At 41.2% G+C, this 24977-nt stretch overlaps 1 protein-coding gene across 1 annotated transcript in view; it reads left to right on the forward strand.

Annotated features, from left to right (window-relative positions):
* Positions 1 to 24977, forward strand: part of LOC126013659 (contactin-4) — a 669197-nt gene that overhangs the window by 408447 nt on the left and 235773 nt on the right. Inside the window, exon 4 of the mRNA XM_049776827.1 lies at positions 24722 to 24848. Within this exon, the coding sequence (XP_049632784.1) occupies positions 24722 to 24848 (127 nt within the window). The remainder of the gene's footprint in view (positions 1 to 24721; positions 24849 to 24977) is intronic.

Consider the following 24977-nt stretch of genomic DNA (forward strand, 5'->3'; position numbering starts at 1 on the left):
GATGACATCTAGTGGTTTTTCCATGCCTTTTTTTAATTTAAGAAAATGGCACTTCATTAATCTGTTGGGTTGGGGGGTTTAATTCATTAATTTATGTTCTAAGTTTATTATTTTCTTCCTCCTATCTGCTTTGGACTCCTTTAGTTGATAATTTTACAATTTATCATATATACTTGAGTATAAGCCGAGTTTTTCTGGCACAAAATATGTGCCGAAAAACACGAACATGGCTTATACTCAGGTCATACAGGTTATTTGATTCACTGTGTGTAGGGTACTTATCTGAGACCCACCCATTTCTGGGAGGGGTCTTGGGAACCGGATAATAGGTGTGACCTTACCTGCTAAGCCCGGCCCATTCCTGGGAGGGGTCTTGGAATAGGTAGATAAACCCTGAAGCGAGGGGATTAGGGTCTTTTGCCTTTTGGCCCTGCTGGGCTCTCTGAGGGAGATGGCTAAAATAAGACGCAGGGCATAAATTTACCACATACAAAGAATCAGAGACAACATTCATGGCATCAGATACATTTTCTAATAGGTAAATTAACGTTGCTAATTTAACTTTCTGTGCTGACTTATACTTGGTATCTATGGTTATTTTCATGTTTTCTCCAGTTATCCCACCCCTACCCCCGCTGGACCCATCTATGTAAAAAACCTTTGCATTGGGGATAGGAGAGTCTCGAACGATTGAAGAAATAACAAACTGAGTCTTTTTCAAAAAGTCCCATGTCTTTCCTGGTGGATAATGAGAGGAAATTTCTCCTGTGAAATTTGAAAGGGCCCTTTGTAAAGATTCATTAAGAGGCAATATTGACTCAATTTCCTTTTTTGGTATTGGCAATACTAATATATCAGGGTCAAATTCTAGCAAAGATATAGATCTGAGTCTTGCTTTGATGATGAGTTCTGAAATTAAATCCAAATAAGATATCACAGACCGAGGCTGTTTGTTATGTAAATATACCCATTCCAGCGGACCTGCCTGTTGCATCAATGCCCCCGTAGGGGTTTCTTTTGTAGGGAAGATTAATAAAAAAACCTTCTCTCCCGGGATGAATCTTGAGAGAAATGATTGTTGCAACCTGTTCAAGAAGAAGTCCAATTCATTTTTGGCCTCTGTAGTTAAATTTCTCGGGCTGTCTAGGGCAGAATCACCCTCCAACGTTTTAAACAAATTAGACAGTTCTGCATTTGGGATTCCTAGCGCAGGCCGGAGCCAATTCACGTCACCTAAAAGTCTCTGAAAATCATTAAGTGTTTTGAGGTTTTCTTTTTTGATGGAGATTTTTTGTGGACGTATAGACGTTCGGTCCAAAATAAAACCCAAGTATTGATATGGTGGCATAGTCTGTATCTTTTCTAAAGCTATTTTCAGTTCTGCTGTTTGCAAACAGTCAATAACAAAAGAATATACTTCCTGTAGATTTGTTTCATTGTTCATTGTGATAAGAATATTATCAGTATAATGAAAGATCATGGCTTGAGGAAATTTTTCACGAGCAGGGCTCAAAATCTTATCTACAAAAAATTGACACATTGTTGGGGAATTCAGCATGCCCTGGGGGAGGACAGTCCATTGGAACCTCCAGCAGGGATGGGTATTGTTTATAGAAGGAACTGAGAATGCAAACCGGTGTTTATCATTCGGGTGAATAGGAATATGGTAAAAACAGTCTTTCAAGTCAATTATGACTAGTGGCCATTCCTTTGGGATAACTACAGGTGATGGTAAACCTGTTTGCAATTTTCCCATGGGTACCATAGATATGTTTACTGCTCTCAGATCCATCAACAGTCTCCATTTTCCGGACTTTTTTTGTATGGTAAATATAGGCGAATTCCATTGAGAAAATGAAGGCTCAATATGCCCTAATTTTAGCTGTTCTTCCACTAATTCTGTTAGCACCTTTAATCTATCAATTTTAAGGGGCCACTGACCTATCCAAATTGGTTCATCAGATTTCCATTTTATTTTTATCGGTGCTGGGTTCTTTCTGTCAGTGGCCCCTACCAAAAATTCTGAGTTTTCATTTCAGGAGAAGTTCCAGACTCTTTTGGAGCTAATGGGATGTGGAATTCAGCTTTCCACTGCTTATGTAGGTCGCGACCCCACAGAGAAGGTGAGAATGGGCCCACATGAGGTCTAATTATGGCCTTTTGATTTTCTGGGCCATGAACTACCATAGTCCTTTTACTTAACAGACAGGAACTTAAACCTCCCACTCCTTCTAGCGAGTATGTAATTTCTTGTAGAGGCCAATTTTCTGGCCATTCCTTATTAGAAATTACTGTGATTTGAGCCCCAGTGTCTATCATTCCATTAAAGGGTCGCCCCTGAAAGTGAAGTTTAATCATCGGATTTTCCTCTTTAAATTTAGTAACCAGAGCAATAATTGGGTTATGGGCGGCCCCTGGATCTGTGCTTCCAAAACCTCCAATTCATGTCTTATCTGAAGTTCCAAATTTGACATATGGCAATATAACTATCTGGGCAATTGCTTCTCCCTTTTTGAATGTCCAAGTATCCGGTACCGTAATCACTACAATAATTTCTCCCTTTGAATCTGAGTCAATGACACCTGTGGTTACTGATATACCCTTTACATTGAGGGAACTTCTGCCGAGAATGAATCCCATTGTATCTGGTGGTGGCGGGCCCACAATGCCAGTCTTTAACATGAAAGGGCATGCTCCTGGGTAAATTGTAATGTCCTCTGGGCAAGTTATGTCGAGCCCAGCGCTCCCCGCAGTCGCATGAATTAATTCGCTAATTGTGAGCAATCTTGGGCTGGGCTCGGAAGAAGTATAGTTTGTGGACTTTGCCCCTGATTTGACGGGCCTGGGGACTGGCCCGGTAGGCGTTTCCCTGCATTGGAAATGTGTGTCCCTGAGGAGCTTGATTTAACAAAAGACGACAATTTCTTCTGAAATGGCCCTGTTTTCCACAATGGTAACAGAAGAATTGCCTCCTGGGTGTAGTGTTAAAACCATTCCCTGTGTTATTATTAGGGAGATTTCCAGATCTGCAGTCTTTTGCCCAGTGGCGACCTGTCTTGCATTTTGGGCAGAGACCAGGCTTTGGGGCGGCGCTTTTTCCCCGGGGGTAGAAAGACTTTGTTCCCTTACTGACTGCAAAAGTTTGCACTGGATCCAGGTTTGCTGAAGAATCATAAACATTTCTGCAGGCATCTAAAAAATCATTTAAGTCAGCCTTGTCCTGCAAAGGGGCCAATATCAATTTGCAGGCTGAATTTGCATTATGATAAGCCAAACTTTTTTCTAAATATTTTCTAACCTGCTTATTTTTGACTTGTATTTTAAAAGCATCTTTGAGTTTAGCTACAAAGTCGATATATGGCTCATGGGGACCTTGGGTAATTTTTAAAAAGGTTCCTGCACCTGTGCTGTTCATATCAAGTTTTTTCCATGCGGATACTGCAATATCTTTAATTATGTTTAAGATTTCCTTAGGTAAAGCAGCTTGTGCCTGAAATGGGTGGGTCTCAGATAAGTACCCTACAACTGTGCACGCACCGAATCAAATGTACATAGTTTCCAGTTGTCTTCTGCCGCTTGCTGGAGGGGATGGCTTCAGTTCATGGCTGAACTGAACTATATGCCACTGATTTATTTAACACACAATATTCTGCACTTTGTATGAAACCAACAGCAGTGATGATGATATTTGTGAACTCAAATGATGACTATGTCTGTGCTGAAACCCTCACATCAGATACAGTTGAAGCTCTGTTTGGACATACAGATGATGATGAGGGGGGATTCAGCTTTGAAAAATCTTAACCTTTGTGATTTAGCTTGATTACCTGTTAAGCTACAGTTGTATGCACTTTATTTAAAGGTTTTAAGTTATTGTTGTTAGTATACTTTTTTTTTCAATAAATATTGAAAAACATTTAACCTCTTGGTTCCTAAATTATTGTGATTGTTTTGGGTATATATTTTTATGTTTGAAATGTACCAGTGGCTGCTGCATTTTCCACCTTGGCTTATACTCAAATCACTAAGTTTCTCCAGGTTTTAGGGTAAAATGAGGGGGCGCTTATACTTGGGTCAGCTTATACTTGAGTATACATGGTAAGTTATGTAGTGAAGTTATTTATGTGGGCCCTTACATCCTCCCTGCTTAATGCTTGCATAGCTATACACTTTCCTTTTCACATTACTGTTAACTGAGTTTCACAAGTTATGGTAGCTCATATCCCATACTCATTTGTTTCCAGAAGTCTTTGATTTTATCTCTGACATGTTGGTTGTCCAGTAGTAAGCTGTTTAATTTCCAGATGTGTGAGTTATTAGCTGTTTCTGATTAACTTCTATTTTTATTGTAACACGATCTGAGTAGATAGTTGGTTCAAGTTCTGTTCTCTTGAATTTGTGGAGTTATTTTCTTTATAGGCTAGCATATGGTCTATCTTAGAGAAATCCCATATGCATTTAAAAAGAACATGTATTTGGTATTTGGGAGAGAAAGCCATATATAAATAATATATACATATATTTGTATAAATATGCATATATGTATATAAATATACATATTTATAAAATATCTACGGAATTGCTCTCTGAAGCCAATATTTTGCTTAATTTTAATGTAATTGATCTATCAAAACTTGACAAAACAACATTGAAATCTCTATTACTATTGTTTTGCTATTAAAATCTTCTTTCAAGTCTATCAGCAGTAGTTAAAAGTATTTTGTTTGTTCCTCATTGGGTGTAATGTATTTAGGAGTGTGGGTTTTTCTTGATGTACACATCATTTGAACATTATAACTTTTTTGATCCTAAAATCTATGTTGTTCAATATTAGTATGGCACCCCAACCTCTTTTAGGTGTTGTATGCTTGAAGAATTGTCTTCCAACCTTTGACTCTGAGTCTGTTTGCTCTGTTTATTCAAATGTGTTTCTTTGCAGAAATATGTTGGGTTTAATTTTTTTGTTGTTGTTGTTATTTTCTTATTGTTGTTTGTTTTGTGGGGGGAATACCCGGTGACACTCAGGGGTTACTCTTGGCTAGGCGCTCAGAAATCACTGCTGGCTTGGGGTAACATATGGGATGCTGGGGATTAAACTCATGTTTGTCCTGAGTTGGATGCTTGCAAAGCAAATGCCCTACCACTGTGCTATCACTCTGGCCACTGGTTCAATTTTATTTTTTGTTTATTTTTTGTTTGTTTCTGGACCACACCCATTGATACTCAGGGGTTACTCCTGGCTATGTGCTCAGAAATCGCTCCTGGCTTGGGGGACCATATGAGATGCTGGGGGATCGAGCCATGGTTTGTTCTAGGCTAGCGCTTGCAAGGCAGCTGCCCTACTGCTTGTGCCACCACTCTGGCTCCCAGGTTCAATTTTCTAATCCATTCTGCTGCTCTTTGTCTTTAAATTGGTGCATTTAAACTTAGACATTAGAGAAGTTATTTTCATGGAGTTTTGTTCCATATTACTGTAGGATTTTTGAATGTTTGTAAGAATTTTTTTGTCTCATTAGCTTCCTTAGTTTTTCTTATAAAGATGATTTCAAATCTATCAAAGTTCCTGAGCTGTTGTTTATTCTTAAAGTTCTGTATATTCCTTCAGATCTGTTTGAGAGTATGACAAGCTGAGATATTCATTTCATTGAGTTTTATTTTTTACTGTATTCTACCATTGTCTTCAGGCTCAGGTGGTATTTGATAGATCTGCTGTAAATATTTTTGATATAACTTTATTTTTATATAAATCACAGGCAAATTTATAGTTTCTTGGAAGGAAATATGTCCTTTAATAGGTAGTCAACACATTCAGAAAATTTTACTTCTTTGATGTTCCTTTCCATGTAATTTCTTTATTTGATGTTGTTACTTTAGTATTCTATCTGTGGCTTTTATCATTCTGATTAGGATGTGTCTTGGAGTTTTTTATATTAGAATCTCTTTTAGCTACAATATACAATACAATAATGTATTTGAATATTACTTCTTCGTCAATATTGTCTTCTTGGCCTGTTGGTATTCCAGTAATTCTTATTTTGTTCCTCTTGAATGCATCCTAAAGTTCTCCTGTTTGCAATTCATTTATTTTTAGAGTTTTTTCAATCTTCTGCTATTGTTAGGGGTTTTCTACATCTCATCCTGGAGCTCACTAATTCTCTCCCCAGCTTCTGTTACTATGCTACTGAGGGCTTCTGGTGAGTTTTTCATTTCATCTACCAAATTTTTTAGCTCTGATATTTCTACTTTATGGTTTTCTCATTTCTGCTCTCAGAGCTTTTTGAGTTTTATTGGCTGTCCATTATATTGGTATTTTTTGTTTTTATTATTTCTTTTAAATATTGTGATTTACAAAGTTGTTGCTCAGGCATTATATGTTCCAACATCAATTCCACCACCAAAGTGACCTTCCCTCCACCAATGTCCCCAGTTTCGCACCCACCATCCCATATGCTCCCTTGCAGGCACAAGCAAATATTGTTTAGTAAAGCACAAAGGCAAATGTATTGGCCAGAGTGATAGCACAGTGGTAGTGCATTTGCTTTGCAAGCAGCCATCCCAGGACAAACATGGGTTTAATCCCCAGCATCCCATATGTTCCCCCAAGCCAGGAGTGATTTCTGAGTTCCTAGCTAAGATAACCCCTGAGTGTCACCGGGTATTCCCCCCCCCCCAAAAAAAAACAAGTATTAAAGCTGATATCAGTAAGTTAATTTGTGATCATTGTAATATCTAATGTTACTAAAAGGATAATGTTACTAGAGGATTTACTTGGCTGACTGGTACAAATTGAACTTCTGTAGGCTTGTTTTTTGGATTTGTTTGTTTGTTTTTGCTTTTAGTCCACATCCTATGACATTCAGGGGTTACTCCTGGCTATGAGCTCAGAAATTGCTCCTGGCATGGGAGACCATATTGGATACTGAGGGATCAAACTGCAATCCATCCTAAACTAGTGTGGGCAAGGTAGATGCCTTACTGCTTGCACCACTGCTCCAGCCCCTGCATAGGTTTCTTGAGTTTGGTGGTCTTCTATGCTATTTTCCCATCAGATTAGCTGTGATGCTACCAGGGTCATTAAAATTTGCAGATGTCACATGGCCACATCTAGTGACCAAATCCAGGAGCCATAGAACTAGAACATTTGATAAGGCACATTTGTGGAACTGGTCTGTTTCTAAGGGTGTTGAGTATGGTTGTCTGCTGATGTACCTTCAGGCAAAAATGGGGAATCAGCCCAAAACCTTTACTAGAAGGAAGCAAAATTGTTAGCCTAAACATATATAAATGGGAAGATTTGGTGTTATCGTATTCTTTTCTAGATTAATTGTGGAACTAGGCTGTTTCTCTGCCAACAAGATGGCAGGTGTGAGCATTATATATAGTCCATTAAATATAGTTGGTATTCTATTTTCAAAAATATTATATAGGTAGTTTTTTACCAGTTCAGAGTCTTCAAGGTTATTGTCTTAATCCACTACATATGGTCGGTAGGTTTTGCACTGCGTTTTCTTGTAGTTAACTCTTATAGTCTAGGGGTGCATTTTTCCAGTTTACCTCAGCATTTCATGCCCCTGCCCCGATTTTCTGAAATCAGATATTTGTTACTGTTTTCTACTATAGCTACTTTTGTGGGTTAGAAAGAAAAGGTAATTGGACCTAGGACTAACATAATTTAGCCCAGTGTGGTTGGGGGTGTCAAAGCTAACCTCGGGTGATTTTAGTATAAAAGGTCAAAGTGTGGTCTTTATGGGATATGGAGGGATGAGATTACCTTGCAGCTGCATTATCAGCCACTCAATTTAAGAAAATGTAACTTCTAACCTGTGGGTTTGGCCGTGGTATGCACTGTCTTGACTATCTTTTATTTTACAAGTTTCTTTTACTTGTTTTACTATATTTGGTTTTTACCTGTAAATTTATTTAGTGTGTGTGACCAATAAGTTTGATGGTTGTGACCAGTATATAGTCCTATCAAAGAAGATTCATTTTTCTCTATGTTGGACTGTTAGATAGATGAATAGATAAGTTGATATGTAATTGGTGTGTTCTGCAGACTAAAATCTCAACTGTGTTTCACACATATACAAAGGACATATTGCTGAGAATTTAATCATTTAGGAGACATATACTTACCTATCTGAATGACAGCAGAAGAGAGACTCAAACCAATGTGACCCTTTCTTCTATGTCCTTGAGACTGTTTGTTTTGTATATACCACAGCTAAGATATTTTTTGCAGATAATAGTATTGATAATATTTTCACTGGTAATATCTTCACCATATCTGTTTGGGGTCAGGCTTGACTGCTGTCATATTACCCAAGAGTATCCCTGGCAGTTCTGGGAATTGAACCCAAGGTTTCCACATGCAAATTTGCATAGAACACCTCTTTGAACCATTAAGCTAGGTAGATATATTTCTTTTGATGGTGTGAAAAATTTTACTTGAGGTTCTAGTAATAACCTTTATGGTGACAGTGCAATATAATTTATTTCTTCAGGAAATGCCTTTGACTAACTACTGTGAACATTGGGGGAATATTACTCAGGTTTCTCAGCTCTTATCCCGGCTCCTCTTCCATGTCTCATTACAATGTGTAGATTTTATAGAGCACTCTTCTTTATACCTTGTGATGATCACATTCACTGGTGTCAGGTATCCTTTTTGTTTGTTAGTTGGTTTTGGCTTTAGACCACATTAGCTGTGCTCAATATTTTCTCCTGGTTCTACACTTAGGGATTAGTCCTGCAAGGGCTCAGGGGAACTTACAGGGTGGCAGAGGTCAGTCCCCCGGCAGCTGCATGCACTCTACCCTCAGCATTATCTCTCCAGCCTCTAAAGGTATCTTGAGATGAGGAATCCACTTTGCCTTTTCTTTTGTTACCTAATTGGTGATTGCATAATAGCACTGTCAGATTGTGACATTTTGTCCCAGTGTGTATTTTTGTCATATGCTATACTGTGAGCCTGAGATATGTCACATACAGCTCTTTTGGGATTTTGTCTTAGCTCATCTGCCATCTGCCTCTGCTGGTCTCTGATATAACTGCATGAATATATTTTTCAGATTAGGTTGTGCAGTCAGGAATGTTCGACAATGACTGTGAGATATTCAGTGGATGGTTAAAATTAAATAAATATAATAAATAAAATTAAATAAAATAAATAAAATTAAATAAAATTCAGTGACTGTGCTTCTTGTCTCTAAAATTCTTGTGAGTTGCCTCTTATGCATTCCTAAAGGCTGCTTTATCTAGAGTCTGAGGTGAGGGAATAATCTGTTTTCCATTTGATTTGCTTAAATGCTTAAAGGCATTTTTTCCCTATCTATTTTCAAGAAATGGTGATTGATTGCATTCATTAGTCTAGGTCCATTTCTGAAAAGCAATAATTTCTTTCATAATTTATTTTCCTTTATTAATAAATTGTTCTCTCTGCAATTATATTTGTATCATACTATTTTTGCCAGAAAGGTTAAAACTAACTTTGCCCAGCTGAAATGTTTATGTCTCCATATTTCAACTCTGAATTTACTTTTATTTTATTTTATCATCTTACATATTCTATCTTCTTATTATTAAATGTTGCCCCATGGAATAGAATATACTATTTTCTATCTCTCTAGTCTTTACAATGTATTTTATGTTCCTCGTGGTTTTAATGTATTCAACTCCTCATGCTTTTCTCATCATGTCCCTCGAGCCCACCCACTGTTTCCCTGAGCTCTCATATCTCTGTGTTCAGTTTGTGTTTTATATCTGTGAGGGCTTTAGAAAGGCACTGACAATGTGGTGATATGTTTGATCACATTCCATCTGTTTTCTTGGAGTCTTTTAGAGTGCCCGTTCTTTTCTTTGCCATTTACTTTTGCTCTCCCATATCTCCTTTTCTGTTTTAATTCACTCAATTTATTCTGTGCTTTAAAAAAAATAATGTGTTGTTTGCCATCTTTGTATAGGATGAGTTCTTTATGTAGACTTGTAGAGTATTATGACTTTTCTCCAAACTGCCAAGCCTTGTCTCTGGGATGTGTGCCTTTGTGTGTGATTCAGCCATGGCCATGCTCTGTGCCCCCATGTCAGCTATCTCAGCAGCTAATGTAGCTTAAGCTGAAGTGGGGGTGGGGAGTCAATCCTGCTGCTAAAATGACCCAACAAGTAAGTATTTTCCATGTAGTGATGTATTCACTCTCCCCTGCCCTGTTGCTTCTAAGTTTGTACAAAGCCATTACCAGAGTATTTAATTCTTGTTCATAAAACAGCCCTCTCACTCCAAAGCAATAGTGGTTGGGACCCAGCTCTGCAAACAGCAGGAGACTGGAGCTCCGCACCTGGCTGCCTGGTGCATACACAGCACCAGAGAGGTCCCTAGATCCCTAGGCATCCTCTGAGGCTTCTTGGGATTTCCTACACACCCATTTACTCTCAGTTTAGTATCTGTGATAGTTTCTGCCAGGAAAGGAAGGGAGTCTGCTATTCACACCCATCTTCAAATGGAATTTCTACCAGTTTTTTAAAGGGGCCGCCCAGCAGCTCCCATCACACAGGAAGAGGAATTGTGAGGACATGATTAGAGCGGCTTACTGTGTAAGCTCAGGCAATTTTAAAACACTAAGACAATAGTATTTAGTTTTAGTGGGGAATTTTGAATCACTGTCTGAGTGATAGTAGATTATGCTGAGTGTGGTTGGGCAGGGATTTTACCCTGCCCTGCTGCTTTGACAAACTATTTTCTGAACCCTCTTCATGGCTTGTTGGAAGAGTAGAAGAGGTGAGCCCCCATCCCAACTCCCCCGAATTCCACAGTTTCCTCCTGCACCTTCATTCCTCTGAGTCAGGGGTATGAAATCTCTGCCCAGTCTTGCATGGCCCAGTGCAAATCAGATGCTCCAGCTGAGTCCAGGACTTCAGAGTGACCTCACTGGACCATTCACACTGGCTTGTCTCATTCTCAGGGGGGTTGCTGGAGGAATTTCCTTCAACCCTCCCCAGAGTTGTAATTAGCAATTTCCTGGATATTTATTCTAACTTTTGACTCTCAGACATTCCCCAGGTGGTCTCAGCCTAGCAGCCAGTGGGTCAGTGCCCAGGCCTGTGAAGCCATGTCCAGCAGGATCACAGGTAGCAGTGCCCAGGGACAGTGGGGTCCCGGGTTGGGTGCACCTAGGTAAGTTTCATAATGACTAGCCTGCCTCCTGTCCTTTTTGTGCACAGTCCCTTGCTGTGCTCTGTCACCCCAATGCCCTTAGTGCTGGATAGAAGATGACAGTAAACAGGATTGAGGATGGTTGAAGTGAGCCTGGCAAAGTCCATCTCAGCTGGCCCTGGAACAAGGATGCTGGACTCCCCCACCAGGAAGGGAAGAGGGGCTCACACCTTCCTAAGGTTATGGTTTTTGTTTTTTTGTTTTGTTTTGTTTTGTTTTTGGCTACACCCAGCAGCACTTATGTGCTTCTGCTCAGAAATCTCTTCTTGCTGGCTCAGAGGACCATTTGGGATGCTGGGAATCAAATCAGGTCAATCCTGGATTGACTACATGCAAGGCAAACACCCTATCTCTGGGCTATCGCTCCAGCCCTACCCTTTCTAAGTATTTATGCTCAAAATGTTCTCCTTGGGGACACGGGCATGACTGAACTGATGCTGCTACCATGAGCAAGCCTGAGTCAGCCAATGTGGAGAAGTGGGCATGTCTCTTTCAGCAGTACACATTGCACAAGTAGGTGAAAGAGAGAAGGAAACAGAAAGTGAGCATACTGGCAGTCCTCATACATACCTGCCCCTCTTTCCATACCACTATCCCTCCTCCCATGAGGCCGCGTCATGCATGCTGCCCAGCTCCTAGGGATCTTCGAGAACCTGACATTGCCGTAACAGGGGTTTATCTGCCCTCTGGTCAGAGCAGCTGCCAAGCATTGCCCACCATGGTGACACCCATCTGTTCTTCCTCCCACATGAGGGTTTCAGTTTCAGATATCTGATTGAGGACTTTGGTATCCACCCTTTGGTTTTATTTGCAGCCTGGAGTGTAGGGACACTGAACATCAGCATGTGCTTATCCCTGTGTGCATCTCTCTGGGAAGAACTAGAGAGTAGGCCAATCCCAAACACTTCCTGATAGGCAGCCTCCTTGGGGCTTGAAATTTTTCTCCTGTCCTGTGATCCATGCCATTTCTAGGCTTTGTAAAGATTGATTAAAATTTGCGTTTTAATCATTATATCCTAAAATGATCAGCTGGCTAGAGGGGTCAAACTGATGTCTTCACCATATGTAGAGGTTTTGTGGCAATTTCTTTTGACCCTGTAACTTTCGTCTCTGTGAGCTAAGTATTTCACACATTGCCATAATTATCTGCAGGAAGCTATAAATACCTTGTTACAAGCTGGAAATGCTGCCCAGCATATGAATGCTTCAGGCATGAGCTCTCAGCTCCTGAATTCTCTTTGAGAAACTGGATTAGTCGCTTCAATTGGCTTCAGCTGCCTATTGGTTCACAGTCCTGAAGTCTGACTAGGACCTATTTCTTCTCATTTGAAAACAGTTGTATCTCACTTTATCTTATTAGAGGGCTTGATTTGAACACGAAAGCCAGTAGTTTTCTGTTGACTTCCTGAGGGTGCTGAGGGGTTAAGGCAGGTTGTGCTGTTTGAAATATATTTTTCTGATTCTTCACTATGAAAAGAGAGAAAATTCTCCCTATTAATTATTCCTTCATTGCTTTAAACCTCTTACAATTATTCAAGAACCAGAAATATTCTAAAGAGATTTCTATAGTTTATTTTTTTGCAGTAGGGTTTCTAATATGCCAGATTTTCACTTTTCTCTACAAGGACTGTTATAAGGACTGGGAATGTGGCTAAGTTGAGCCTCACGTGTGTGTGACCCTGAGATGCAGCCCAGACACTCTGCTGCATATATGAATAATAAATTAAATAATTTGAAGAAAACAGACAGAGACACACATACACAGATAACCCCACATAAACTAGAATGTTTTGTTTGGATTTGGGAGACAATAGAATTGGGTATGAATACTACATGAAAGTATTTTAGAAAAAAATGTGCCTCATTCCTTAAAGTTTGCTTATTATTAAATTGTCTTGGATGTAAAATTAGGGTACATGGAATACTTACAAGCATATGCTAAAATTGAATAATCCCAATGATACCTACTTTTCCTCCTTTTTCTCCACTTTTTTTCTCCTTTTAGTTCTCCTTCTTTTCTTCCTCCTTTTTCTCCTCCTTTCCTCTTCCTCTTCCTTCATCCTCTATTCTCTTCCTCTTTTAGGGCCACACCCAGCTTTTCTTAGATTTTCTTAGGCTCTGTGCTCAAGGATCACTTCTGGTAGTACTCAGGGACTGTATGAGTGTCAGGGATCAATTTTCGGCCAGACATCTGCAAAATAAGTGCCTTACCCACTATACTCTGGCCTCCTACTATACAAGTCATTTTAAAGCCAGAGGAATGGCTCTTGTTTGCCCACAAAGCAAAAGCAACACTCAGACTTACACTTTCATGTGCCCCCAGTCATCAGGGAAGACTCAGGTTCCCAGATTAGGTAACTTTCTTGGTAAAAACTAACCACCCTGCCAGCTCTCCTCACAATCACAGGCTCCTTGTTGGGTTGGATGATCATCCCCTTAGCACCAAGGGCAGCTCAACTTTAAGACATCCATTGCCTATGCCGTATGCTGAGAGCTCCAGGGTTGCTGCTCACAGAGCTGGAGAAAGCAAATAAGCATGCATTCCTAAGCCACTGTAAGCCACTGGTGATCAGCTGAATTCCTTTTTTTTTTTTTTTTGCCTTTGGACTACACCCTACACCTTGAACTCACGGGGGTCATTCTCATTCTCAGCAGTGCTCAGGGATCTGTGCAGTGCTGAGGGTTGAACCTGGGGCTGCTGTCATTCTTGTATTATGTCCCAGTCCCTCTAACTTCTAAGGGCAAGACAGAATCTCCGGAGACACATAATGATGATGCAATAAAAGTTATAAACCAATTTTTTCTAAATGAAAGGAAACCCTCTCACCGGCACATCTCGTGCCTCAGCAAGAAGTTGCAACCACCATTCCTGCTGACTCATTCTTTGTGGCCCTTCTTCTCACACTCCCCCCTAAATGCGTGCGATTGCATACTACTGGATTCAGCTCCAGAAGGACTCCCAATACAAGAACACTACCTGACCCCTTACTGCTGAAAAACATTTCTCAAACTCAATAAGATGACAATGTGGGATGAAAGGTGCCCTGGATATCATCCCCCGCCTACAAATATCTCAAAAGACTTAATGGGGATATCTATATTTCCTCTGTATGTTTGATACCTCAATAGTTAGTTATACCTCTTAGTGTGTTTATTTCCAAAAGTAAAGGTAGCCTTCTCCATCCATTTTTAAAATTTATTATTATTATTTTTAATAGAAATTTCTTTCTTTCTTTCTTTTTTTTTTTTTTTTTTTTGGTTTTTGGGTCACACCCTGCAGCGCTCAGGGGCCACTCCTGGCTCTACACTCAGAAATTGCCCCCGGCAGGCTCAGGGAACCATATGGGATGCTGGGATTCAAACCACCGTCCTTCTGCATGCAAAGCAAATGCTCCACGTTCATGCTATCTCTTGGCCCCTTTAATAAAAATTTCTATAGAAATGTCCTGGCTCATTCAATAATATAATGACACATTCTTTTTCTGTTTTATTTTTGTTTGGGGGGGAGGGGATAACACCTGGTGTCAGTGCTCAGGGGTTACTCCTAGCTCTGTGCTCAGAAATTACCCCTGGCAGGCACAGGGGACCATATGAGATGCCAGGATTTGAACCACTGTCCTTCTAGGTCGGCTGTGTGCAAGGCAAACACTTAAACGCTGTGCTATCTCTCTGGTTCTTAATGATACATTCATACTCCCTTAAAAATAGTTTTTCCATGGGGGTTGAGATTCCATTGAGTCAGCCATAGAACATATGTCTAATGTGTGTAAGGCTTTGGATTCAATTCTCAGCACAGAAAAAAAATGTGTATACAATTGTTGGCTTCTGTTCTGGGAACATGCTATGGGAAATATCTGTGTCAGCAGGAAATGATGTCATCTTAAGGAGAGCAAAACTAACAAATCAACAAAGCATCAAATACTATGGGGTAAACTTTGGTGGCTTTCAGAAGAGTTTAATCCAAGCTGAAGAGCTTGAAGAGGTCATTTCAGCCTCATATGTGACCCTAAAACACTGTATTAGCATTGAGTCTACCTCCACAATTCATAGTAGCCTTAAAAGATGATGCCATTCATTATCTGGCAAAAGCAAGTGCCTGGAAATGTTTCATTCTTACTTAGCAGTATTACTTTTTCAAAGTATTTAAATAACTTTTAATAAACTGTTCCTTGGGAGAAGTCAGTATGATATTCTGGTGTTATAAACCAATTTTTGGACTGAAAAACGGTATGACAGTATGCAGTGAAACCAAGGAAGTTCAGCATTGCAGGGACCAGGAAGTATAGGAAGGAGTTGAGAAGCAGGGAGAAGAACTGAAGAGACCTTCAACTGTCCTGTGCATCTGTCCAGTGCACTCAGATTGTGTGTTATGGTCTCCATTCAAAAACTACTGACCTGCTTCCTTGTCCAGTTAAAAGACTGGTTCTGAACGTGGGGCAGGAGAGCATGGGGAACCATGCTAAACTCCTGGTGCATCAGACTAATCACTCTGATGACCTTCACAGATATATCTATCTCATTGCTAAGCATCTATGAGACTTTCCAGAGTTAATTCTCCAGGATTGCCCATGCAAGAAAGGTCTCATCACAACTTTTACTTGTGTATCCTTAGACTGTTGCCTATAAGCTTGTGAATGACTTGACTTCCACAGCTCTTTAGCTAGAATGAATTTTCATGATGACCAAAAGCCTGCAGGAAAAAGCTCTCAAGAAAAGGCAAGACAGCAGGCCTGGGAGTCAGGGCCTCAAGGAAAAACCCCTAGCAGAATGATTGACATTCTGCCCACTGGCTTCCTCTTGGGTGGGAGGGAGCAGAGGAAAGAGGAAATATAGACATGGCTCTAGGGCCCGGCAGAGCTGTCCACTCATCCCAGGAGACCTCTGCTTAGACAGGCATTCTGTTTGCATCTGTCACACACAAGCACACATATATGTGTGTGAATATGTGTGTAATACACAAATACATGAACCTACATGAACATATGTGTGCATGCTCATACACAAATGTGCATGTCCATACATGCACACATACATACAAATGTATGTATCCTGAGAAACACAAATACACAAGTGCATGCACAAACACACACACACACACACACTCACACACAGCATCTTTTTCTCCGTTTGCATTTTCTGCTAAATAGTCTGCTACCAAGCCATGTCTGCCTGGAACCAGGTGCCTAATCACTGGGTCTACTGCGGCAGTGAGGTGCTGCTTACCACAGTTCCCAATTTTGAAGGGGGTGGGAGGCAGCACTCCAGACCTGCCATGAGGATAAAGTGCTTAAAGCAATCTCAGGTGCGGCACCTGGAATTTCACTGCAATTGCAAGTGGAATTGAATCTGATATTTTTAGTTTCATGAGATGAAATCATTGCAATGCATTTTTGTTCATTCCCAGCAGAGTTGCAGCCCCAAGTTTGAAACAAATGAAAATATTTCCAGTAGATAAAAAATGTGCTGGCCTGGGGGGGCAGGCTGGCACTTCATAGCCTTTCCCCACCCCCATATGGCAGTACCCGGCACAGAAAACTGCAGCCTCGCCGGCTTCTCGCCAGCTTTTTTAATAGGCTCAGGACTGAAAGTCATCTCTGCTTCATTCATAACTCAGCTGACAGGGTTTCAAACTATAAAATTCACAGTAGCAGACAGAGTTGCTCAGCTCCAATATAAAAATCCAGTAGGTCTGGCAAGGAGTTGGGGCTATAGAATGTCACGATTGGGAAATAAGCTGTGGCCTGGAAGGCACAGCATGGTGGCTAGGATCTGAAAAGTTGTTGAAAATGTAGCTGAGGAGTTTTCAGCATGAGCAAGATTATAGCTGTGTATGCAATGGGCATTAGCTGGAAGAGTCATTTTCCCCTAGGATCCGGGCACTTGAACCAATGTAGCTTGTGTGTAGGTCAGATCACTGCCTCTGGCATGCTTGCCCACCTGAGCTGGCAGGATAGCAGCTGGTTTAGAGGCTCGACTTGCAGGAATGATAGTCCTCTGCCTTGCTCAACCCTGGCATGAGCTGACTTCTGGGAAATGTGAATTCTGAACCAGACCTACTTCCTGACTTCGATGACTTTCCTCTGTATCTTGGCTTCCTTTGAAGTTGTTTCAGTTGATCTCGGAAGAAAAAGCAGTCTCAGCAGTCTACATTTTTCTAGGCCAGACCTATGTGCTACCATTCTCCTTCCTCTGATCCCCGCCACCCTTCTGCAGTGATTTCAGTCTGGTTTGTCTGTACCAGCTGCCTGCATTCCACTCTCAGCCTTTGTCTGGACTCCTCGGACTTTGCTCCCTTGACTTTTGACTCGCTTTTCCCTGTTCATCCCACTCAGGTCCCTCATCTAATCTGACCACTGATGGGCTGCTTGTCCGGGAGGGAAACTGGGGGCACAGAGTCATGGGAAACATATTTTTTCAGTAAATTCAGGTGAGCCCTGTGCAGTGTCCCCTCCTGCTGCAGAGAAGGCAAGTGGCTCCTTCATGCCACAGCTCAAGTCTTAATGCTGTTACTCTCAGAGGATTGTTCTGCCACAGGAGGACATATTTTATCTGTGACCTGGGAGAATTGCTGTCAGTTAAATACACTCAGTGCACACAAGACAGGGATTCCATGTTGATTGCCCCTTGTGGTCCTGTGTGAAAGAAGCAGGACACTGTCCAAAGTGGTCTCAGAAGTGCTTCTTTATCCAATGGGGCTGCAGACTTAAGAAAAGTGAAGCCAGGACAGAGAAAGGGGTGTGTATCCATACTGCCCACCTCAGAGTATGCCAGACCCTCTGCATGAATTAGGATTTGGGATCCCCAGGTATGGTTTTGTTGTTGTGCCCAGTCTCAGTCAGGGTAGCATCTTCGACTCTATCAGATACTCCTGGCTTCTACATGCACAGGACAGCTTTCGATCACAGAAAGACATCTTCACCTTTCCAAATATAGAGTGAGGCCAGGGTTGGGAGAAACCCAAGCAGCATCTACCTCACTAGGTGGGGCCAATGGGCCCTTCTCTTACCAAGAATATTGTAAATGCCAGCCTATGACTTGGCAGTCTGGGTTCTATTCTCTCCCCGCAGCTAAACTCTGTAAACTCTCTCCTTCATTGCCATGAAAGTGCATGGCCCTGTGGACACTCCCTAGATAACTTGTCTTCTTGGAGTTCATGTGAACATCCAAAAAGGAAGCCTGGCTAACTAGGAGAAAATGAAAACTTTAAATAAAATGTGTTATTTATAGCAAATGCAGTGCATCATTATCAATTCTTATACAGAGCACACAGAAAAAAATCTTTTTGTTATTTAAATGTGGTATCAATACATGAGGAATCATACAGATGTTAATCTAAGCCTCTCAGCTGCATCCTGGGTAATCATTATTATTTTCATTCTTACTTGGAATTACGAGTAATAGACTGTATTTCTGTATGAAATTCAAATCAAGGAAGAATAATGAATTGAGATGATTGATATTTATATATGTATATAGGCACATAATTTTGGAATTGTGACAATACAAATATTTCTCTGAGAGAAAAATCTGCCACATTTGTGGTCTTGGTGTGTAACTTTTGTTGCTTAACTAGGTATGACATACAGTCTCATGATTCTTCCTAGTTGAGCTGAGACAACTTTTCACCAGCATTTAAATATGTTTAGAAATAGCTATATTTGTGGGATGTGTGAAAAATACATGCCTGGATTCTGAAATACCTGATTTGACTTCGCCCCACATGCATCTTAAAAAGTACATGTTTCTGTACATTCATTCTTTACGACTAGCACATGCACTTAGGTCTACTTTGTTTTTTTCTAAGTCTCCTGAGGGTAAGAAGAGAGGATGGGGTGGTACGGTGGTTTGTGGTCTCTGGCACATTTCTACAAGTATGTGTGTGCTTCTATGGCAGAATATTGATAGGTATTTCCCATTTGTAAAAAGATATTATAGTTTAGGTAATGTTTTTTTTTCCTTAGGTGATATATGTTATTGTGTTAAAGTTTATGCTATTGACATACAAAGTTATCGCAACCCATCACCATCACCAGAATACCACCAAAAGGCACTGGTCTGCCTCTTCTCAGACCTTCATTTTTCCTACATTCCCCCTCAGCTGCTTTGTAACAAGTTTTGTAAACCAAGACTTGTCAACACAGTCTCTTCATAGTATATTTAATGATGAAGTCTATCTTTTGTCACTGGACATGAGAATTATTTTCATATCCCACAACTGTACTAAGTGCTACAGAGTAAATATATGTTTTCAAACTTTTGTTTTTGTGTTGGGGGTATATGCCTAAAATTGGAATTTGGGGGTTCAATGGGAGTTCCATTCAAAAGAATCTCCATACTGTTTCCCAAAGAACACATTCCCACCAGCAGTAGATGAGTTTCCTTTTCCCTACATCCTGTTCAGTCTTTCCAGTGTATGCATCTCACTGCTAATAACTTAATTTTGCTTTCGTTTAAATCTCTATGATCGTGACTATGAGCACTTTTTCAGATTGATACTAATCATTCTTACATCTCCTTCAGAGAAGTGTGTATTTAGCTGTCTTCTCATTTTTTGAGACGAGTGGGGGTTCCGTTGTTGAGTTCTGTTGAGTGGTTTATAGATCACTAGCCAAGAGCAGGTTCATCATTTTTTATGACACCTGTGACCTACAGAGACAAGGTCATCCTTTCTAAACCATAGAGACAGAATGAGCCAAGGCCTTGATGTGTGTTTTCTGTTCTTATAACATGGTCATTGGCTGCCCCTTCTGTCATTGAAGTGGGGTTCTCTTTGGTAGTCTTACTCCCTAATTTCTTTTATGATTTAGTCCCAACATATGAATTTTTCAAGCTTATGCTGAGAATCACTTTAAGAAATGACCTTATGATCCCTAAATCAGTTTTATTCTCTTTCCTTCATTGACCTAAAGATATTTATGGCACCTTATTACTTACACAAAGGGCCATTCTGAAGATTTTCCAGGATAGCAGTTACAGTTCACACCTCTCACAATAAACCCATTGAAGGAAAAAGGTGGTGCCATTAATAGTGCTACCATTGGCCCTTCTCTCTAGAAATTCATCACTGACTGCCCAAGTCAACTGCTTGAAAATATTAAAATATTAAAAATAGACCAGTCCTGGCACTGCTCCATGGTAGGAAGCTTGCAGCAAACAGGAGAAACAGTAGTTAGGGTAGAGAAGAGACCACCATGGCCATGATAGTTGGAAATGATTGCTCTGGAGAAGAATTGAGTACTGAAAGGAAGTAAAGTGATCTGCATGATACCCCTTCAGAAACAGTATTTCAAACCACCAGGTCTAAAAGAAAACAATGGAAGAGCAAGAAAAATGTCTGCCATAAAGGCAGGCCGGCAGGGGAATAGAGGGAAGAAGTCAGGAGGGAAACTGATGATCCTGGTGGCAAGAAATGTACACTGGTGAGGAGATGGTTGTTAGCAATAGTGTGATTGAAACTTAACCATGAGCAACTTTGTAATCATATCCCATGGTGATTCAATTAAAATTTTATTTTAAAAAGAATGTTTAGTAGAAGGTGCAAATAAATGCCAACTTAATTTTAAATGAGACTGATCTGAAGCATTCTAAAAAAAGAAAAGAAAAGAAAAGAAAATGTTAAAAATGGGGGGGGGAAATTCTCTTCAATGGGATTAATCCTTTAGTGACCCTCCTCTGTTTCAAAGGCAGTATACACAAAGTACCCAGAAGTGGGGGGTTATGCTATTGGGTTCCTAAAAGCACAGAGAATCAGCAAGGCAGAACTGCTTGGCAAATGTCCATAGGAGATACCACAGGGGAATTGTGAGCATCACGTTGACAGATAAACATCTGGATAGGAAGGTTCATTGAAAAGGATGACTTTGAACTGGATTTTATATATTTTTTTTCTTTTCTTTTAAATTAATATCTTTATTTAGGCACCATGATTGCAAACATGTTTATAGTTGGGTTTCTGTTATTAAAAAATAAATAAACCTTCACTAGTGCAACATTCCCACCACCAATGCCCCCCCCCCATCTCCTTTTTCCCTCAACCCCTGCATGTATTTGAGACAGGCATTCTATTTCTCTCACTACTGTTATCATGATAGTTGTCAGTCTACTTATTTCTCTAACTGAACTCACCACTCTTCGTGGCAAGCTTCATACTGTGGACCAGTCCTTTCAGCCCTCATCTCTATTGTCTCTGGATATTATTACAAAATGTCTTTTATTTTTCTTAAAACCCATAGATGAGTGAGACTATTCTGTGTCTGTCTTTCTTTCTCTGACTTATTTTACTCAGCATAATAGTTTCCATGTCCATCCATAAAAAGGAAAATTTCATGACTTCATGTCTCCTGACAGCTGCGTAGTATTCCATTGTGTATATGTACCCAACTGAGAGTGTGGAGGGACCATCATGTACCACAGTTCTGTTTTGTTTTGTTTTGAGCTGTATTTTAAAAGGAGAATGCCACAGAAGTTGTGTTCTGGTATGTTGAATTAAATAATTAACGATGGGGCTGGATGGCGATGGATGGCGATGGATTCCTTTCTGCCACCCCAGGCCACATGGCTCTGCAACTCCATCCAGCCGGCCGGGTCCCAGGCCCAGGTGAAATCACTCACTTACACGCAGCCATCAGGAAGAATCATCTTTATTCATGCCCTAGCCACCACAGGTGTGTGGCCTATGTCAACCTTTTAAGCATTCGCCCTGCATCTTATTTTCTGTTAGCCATCTTCCCTTTGGGCTCCATGCGGCCCAAAGATCCAAAAGCCAGGAAGCCAAGCCGGGCCAAGAGAGAAACGGCAAAAAGGGCCGAATCCCCTGGCTCAGAGGTTTATCTATCCTTTTCCAGACCCCTCCCAGAAATGGGAGGTCTTGCAGGTAGTTACACCTATTATCCGGTTCCCAAAACTCCTCCCAGATATGGGTGGGTCTTGGGGTACACCACATTTCCCCCTTTTTTAAATATTTTCATGCGCCAACGTAATAAAGTGAAAATTAATATACCAGCCCTTTTCAAAAACATATCATTTGCAAAATATACTTTACACCTGTAACCTAAAATTCTATTAATGCTTTTTTACCAAGCACTATTTCGGAACTTTCATGTTCCTATATTTTTAAACTATATTGGGGGAACTTCACTGTTCCTATATTTTTCCTATACACAAGTACTTCAGCATACATGCATAACATACATTTTAAAAACAGGCTAAGTACATTAAAATACACAGTAAAACATTTTGCAATTGAAAATATTAACGTTGAAAGACAACAAAACACATTTAAATTATAAAGAAAATGACTTAAGACAAAGATGCAGGTGGTTAGAAATTAGATGTTTAAATGAGCTAAACTGAATTACTTCCCTTTTATTTTTATTTTTTAACTACTAACTAAGTAAAACTTATCCCATCACCAACTATGAGTAAAATATTACTACCCACTAATTTTCTACACCTAAAACCATAGTTCAGATGATTAATTTGTCCCACGCTGATCTCACCACGTGGCTTCTTTAAACTTTTAAAGTTCAGATGTTGTTTTGTCCCACGCTGATTTCACCACGTGGCTTCCTTTCAGTTTCAGGCCCCGCAGACGGTTTTGTAGACCATGAGGTTGCCAGTTCCGCCGCCCGCTGCCGGTTCGCTGGAGGGTGGATTCCAGGTTTTTTTGCTTTTCCGGGCAAAGCTGAGCCCAGCCAAGCCGATTCCAGCCGAGATCCCAGCCGAGCCGAGCCCAGCCGCTTTTCCCCTCTGGGCATTACTTTGGACGGTTTTTTTTTTTTACTCCTGCTGTTTTACCTTTTCAGGCTTGCAGCGGAGCAAAAGCTGAGCTGAGGCGTTCCTGCTTCTGGGCCGATAGGAGCCTTTTGCCGCTTTTGTGATGCTGGAGGGGCTTCACCGCTGCCCTTTTTTTTTTTTTTTCCTCCGGGCGCACTTTGGAAGCAGCTTATGGCCCACATTTTCACAGGGAAAAGTTCAGTCCGAAATTTCCAAAGTCGAAATTCAAATTCAAGCCAAAGGTCATTCTCAGAAAATTAGTCCATTTTCAATACGGTCTTTTTTCTCCTCCGTTTCCAATTTAGACTTTTAATAAGTCTTTGAAGAGGCCCAGGTTTTTGTTTCTTGTAACAAAGTTTTAGTTTTGGGCCTGGGCTGGAGGTGATGCAAGCTTTCACCTCTCTTGTTTTAATGGCCTTTGAACCCCCAGGTGGGGTGTTGGCCATCTTTGAAAATTGTTGCACGTGGCCCAGGGTTGTGGGCTCAGTGCACCCGACAAGAGCCAAAATTAAACTGAAAAGCAGAAATATTACCATTGTTGCTGGTTTCTTGGGTCCAGGATTCAGGTCAAAGTTCGGAGCGCCAGATGTTGCATCAAATAATTAAGGATAGGGCTGGATGGTGGAGGATGCCATCCAGCCCACATGGCTCTGAAACCTCCATGCAGCCGGCGAGTTCCAGGCCCAGGTGAAATTACTCACTCACACGCAGCCATCAGGAAGAATCATCTTTATTCATGCCCTAGCCACCACAGGTGTGTGGCCTATGTCAACCTTTTAAGCATTCGCCCTGCATCTTATTTTCTGTTAGCCATCTTCCCTTTGGGCTCCATGCGGCCCAAAGATCCAAAAGCCAGGAAGCCAAGCCGGGCCAAGAGAGAAACGGCAAAAAGGGCCGAATCCCCTGGCTCAGAGGTTTATCTATCCTTTTCCAGACCCCTCCCAGAAATGGGAGGTCTTGCAGGTAGTTACACCTATTATCCGGTTCCCAAAACTCCTCCCAGATATGGGTGGGTCTTGGGGTACACCACATCCTCCCAGATATGGGTGGGTCTTGGGGTACACCACACTGGTACTATTAGTCAGTGTCACCCTAGAAGCAAATGTGCCATCCACCTGTACTCTGTGCCCAGTGCTCATCTTGACACTTGGCTGCTGTTGTATCAGCCAAAGGTGGTAGACATTGAGTTTCTGGTTTGATGAGAAGCACTTAATACTTGATATCATACCTCTTTCAAGCTTGGGCTCTATTGTCTGGGGTCAGTGAGCTCAGGACAGGCTCATGCGATTGAGGCTAAATGTGTGGATGAGGCCACCCTGGGGTTAATCTGTAGGAAATGTTCATGAGTTAGGTCACTCCTGGTTCCATTAGGGTTCAGGGAAGCATCAGCTCCTTATAATTCTAGATGGCTCTTTACAGACCCAACTGAGTGTGGAGGGACCATCATGTACTCCTATGTTCCTGGGCCATGCTGGTGCCTCAGTTCCATCACCCCATCCAGAGAAGTTAGATGAACATCCTGGTGACCTCAAAGGTCATAGGGATGGAGGATGGACATTTTGAAAAGGGCCTAACGTCAGTGATAAGACGCTTTGAGAGCCATGCATCTGAGCTGAGCCCAGCAGTGACAAGGATTTGCCCACATGTCCCCTTCCTTACCTGAGTGAGGGCTGGTTGATTACTCCTCGGCTCTGCTACTATAGCTGCATCTCAGCCGTAGTGTTTCTCTTCCTGTTTCAGATGACCCCACTCTTCGTGGCCCTGTGTTTCTCCGAGAGCCCAGCCCCATCATGTTCCCAGTGGACTCAGAGGAAAAAAAGGTGAAGCTCAGCTGCGAGGTGAAGGGAAACCCCAAGCCTCATATCAGGTGCGTTGACTGGGAGGCAGTGGTTCTGAGCATGTGGGTGTGGGGACAGATGCCCCAAAGCTTTTAGATGGGCATGGTGGTAGAGTGGAAAATCTGAGACAGCTATGCCCCCAATTTGCATCCCCCTAA

The sequence above is a fragment of the Suncus etruscus genome, chromosome 7, assembly GCF_024139225.1.
Source record: "Suncus etruscus isolate mSunEtr1 chromosome 7, mSunEtr1.pri.cur, whole genome shotgun sequence".
In the NCBI taxonomy this organism is placed as follows: domain Eukaryota; kingdom Metazoa; phylum Chordata; class Mammalia; order Eulipotyphla; family Soricidae; genus Suncus; species Suncus etruscus.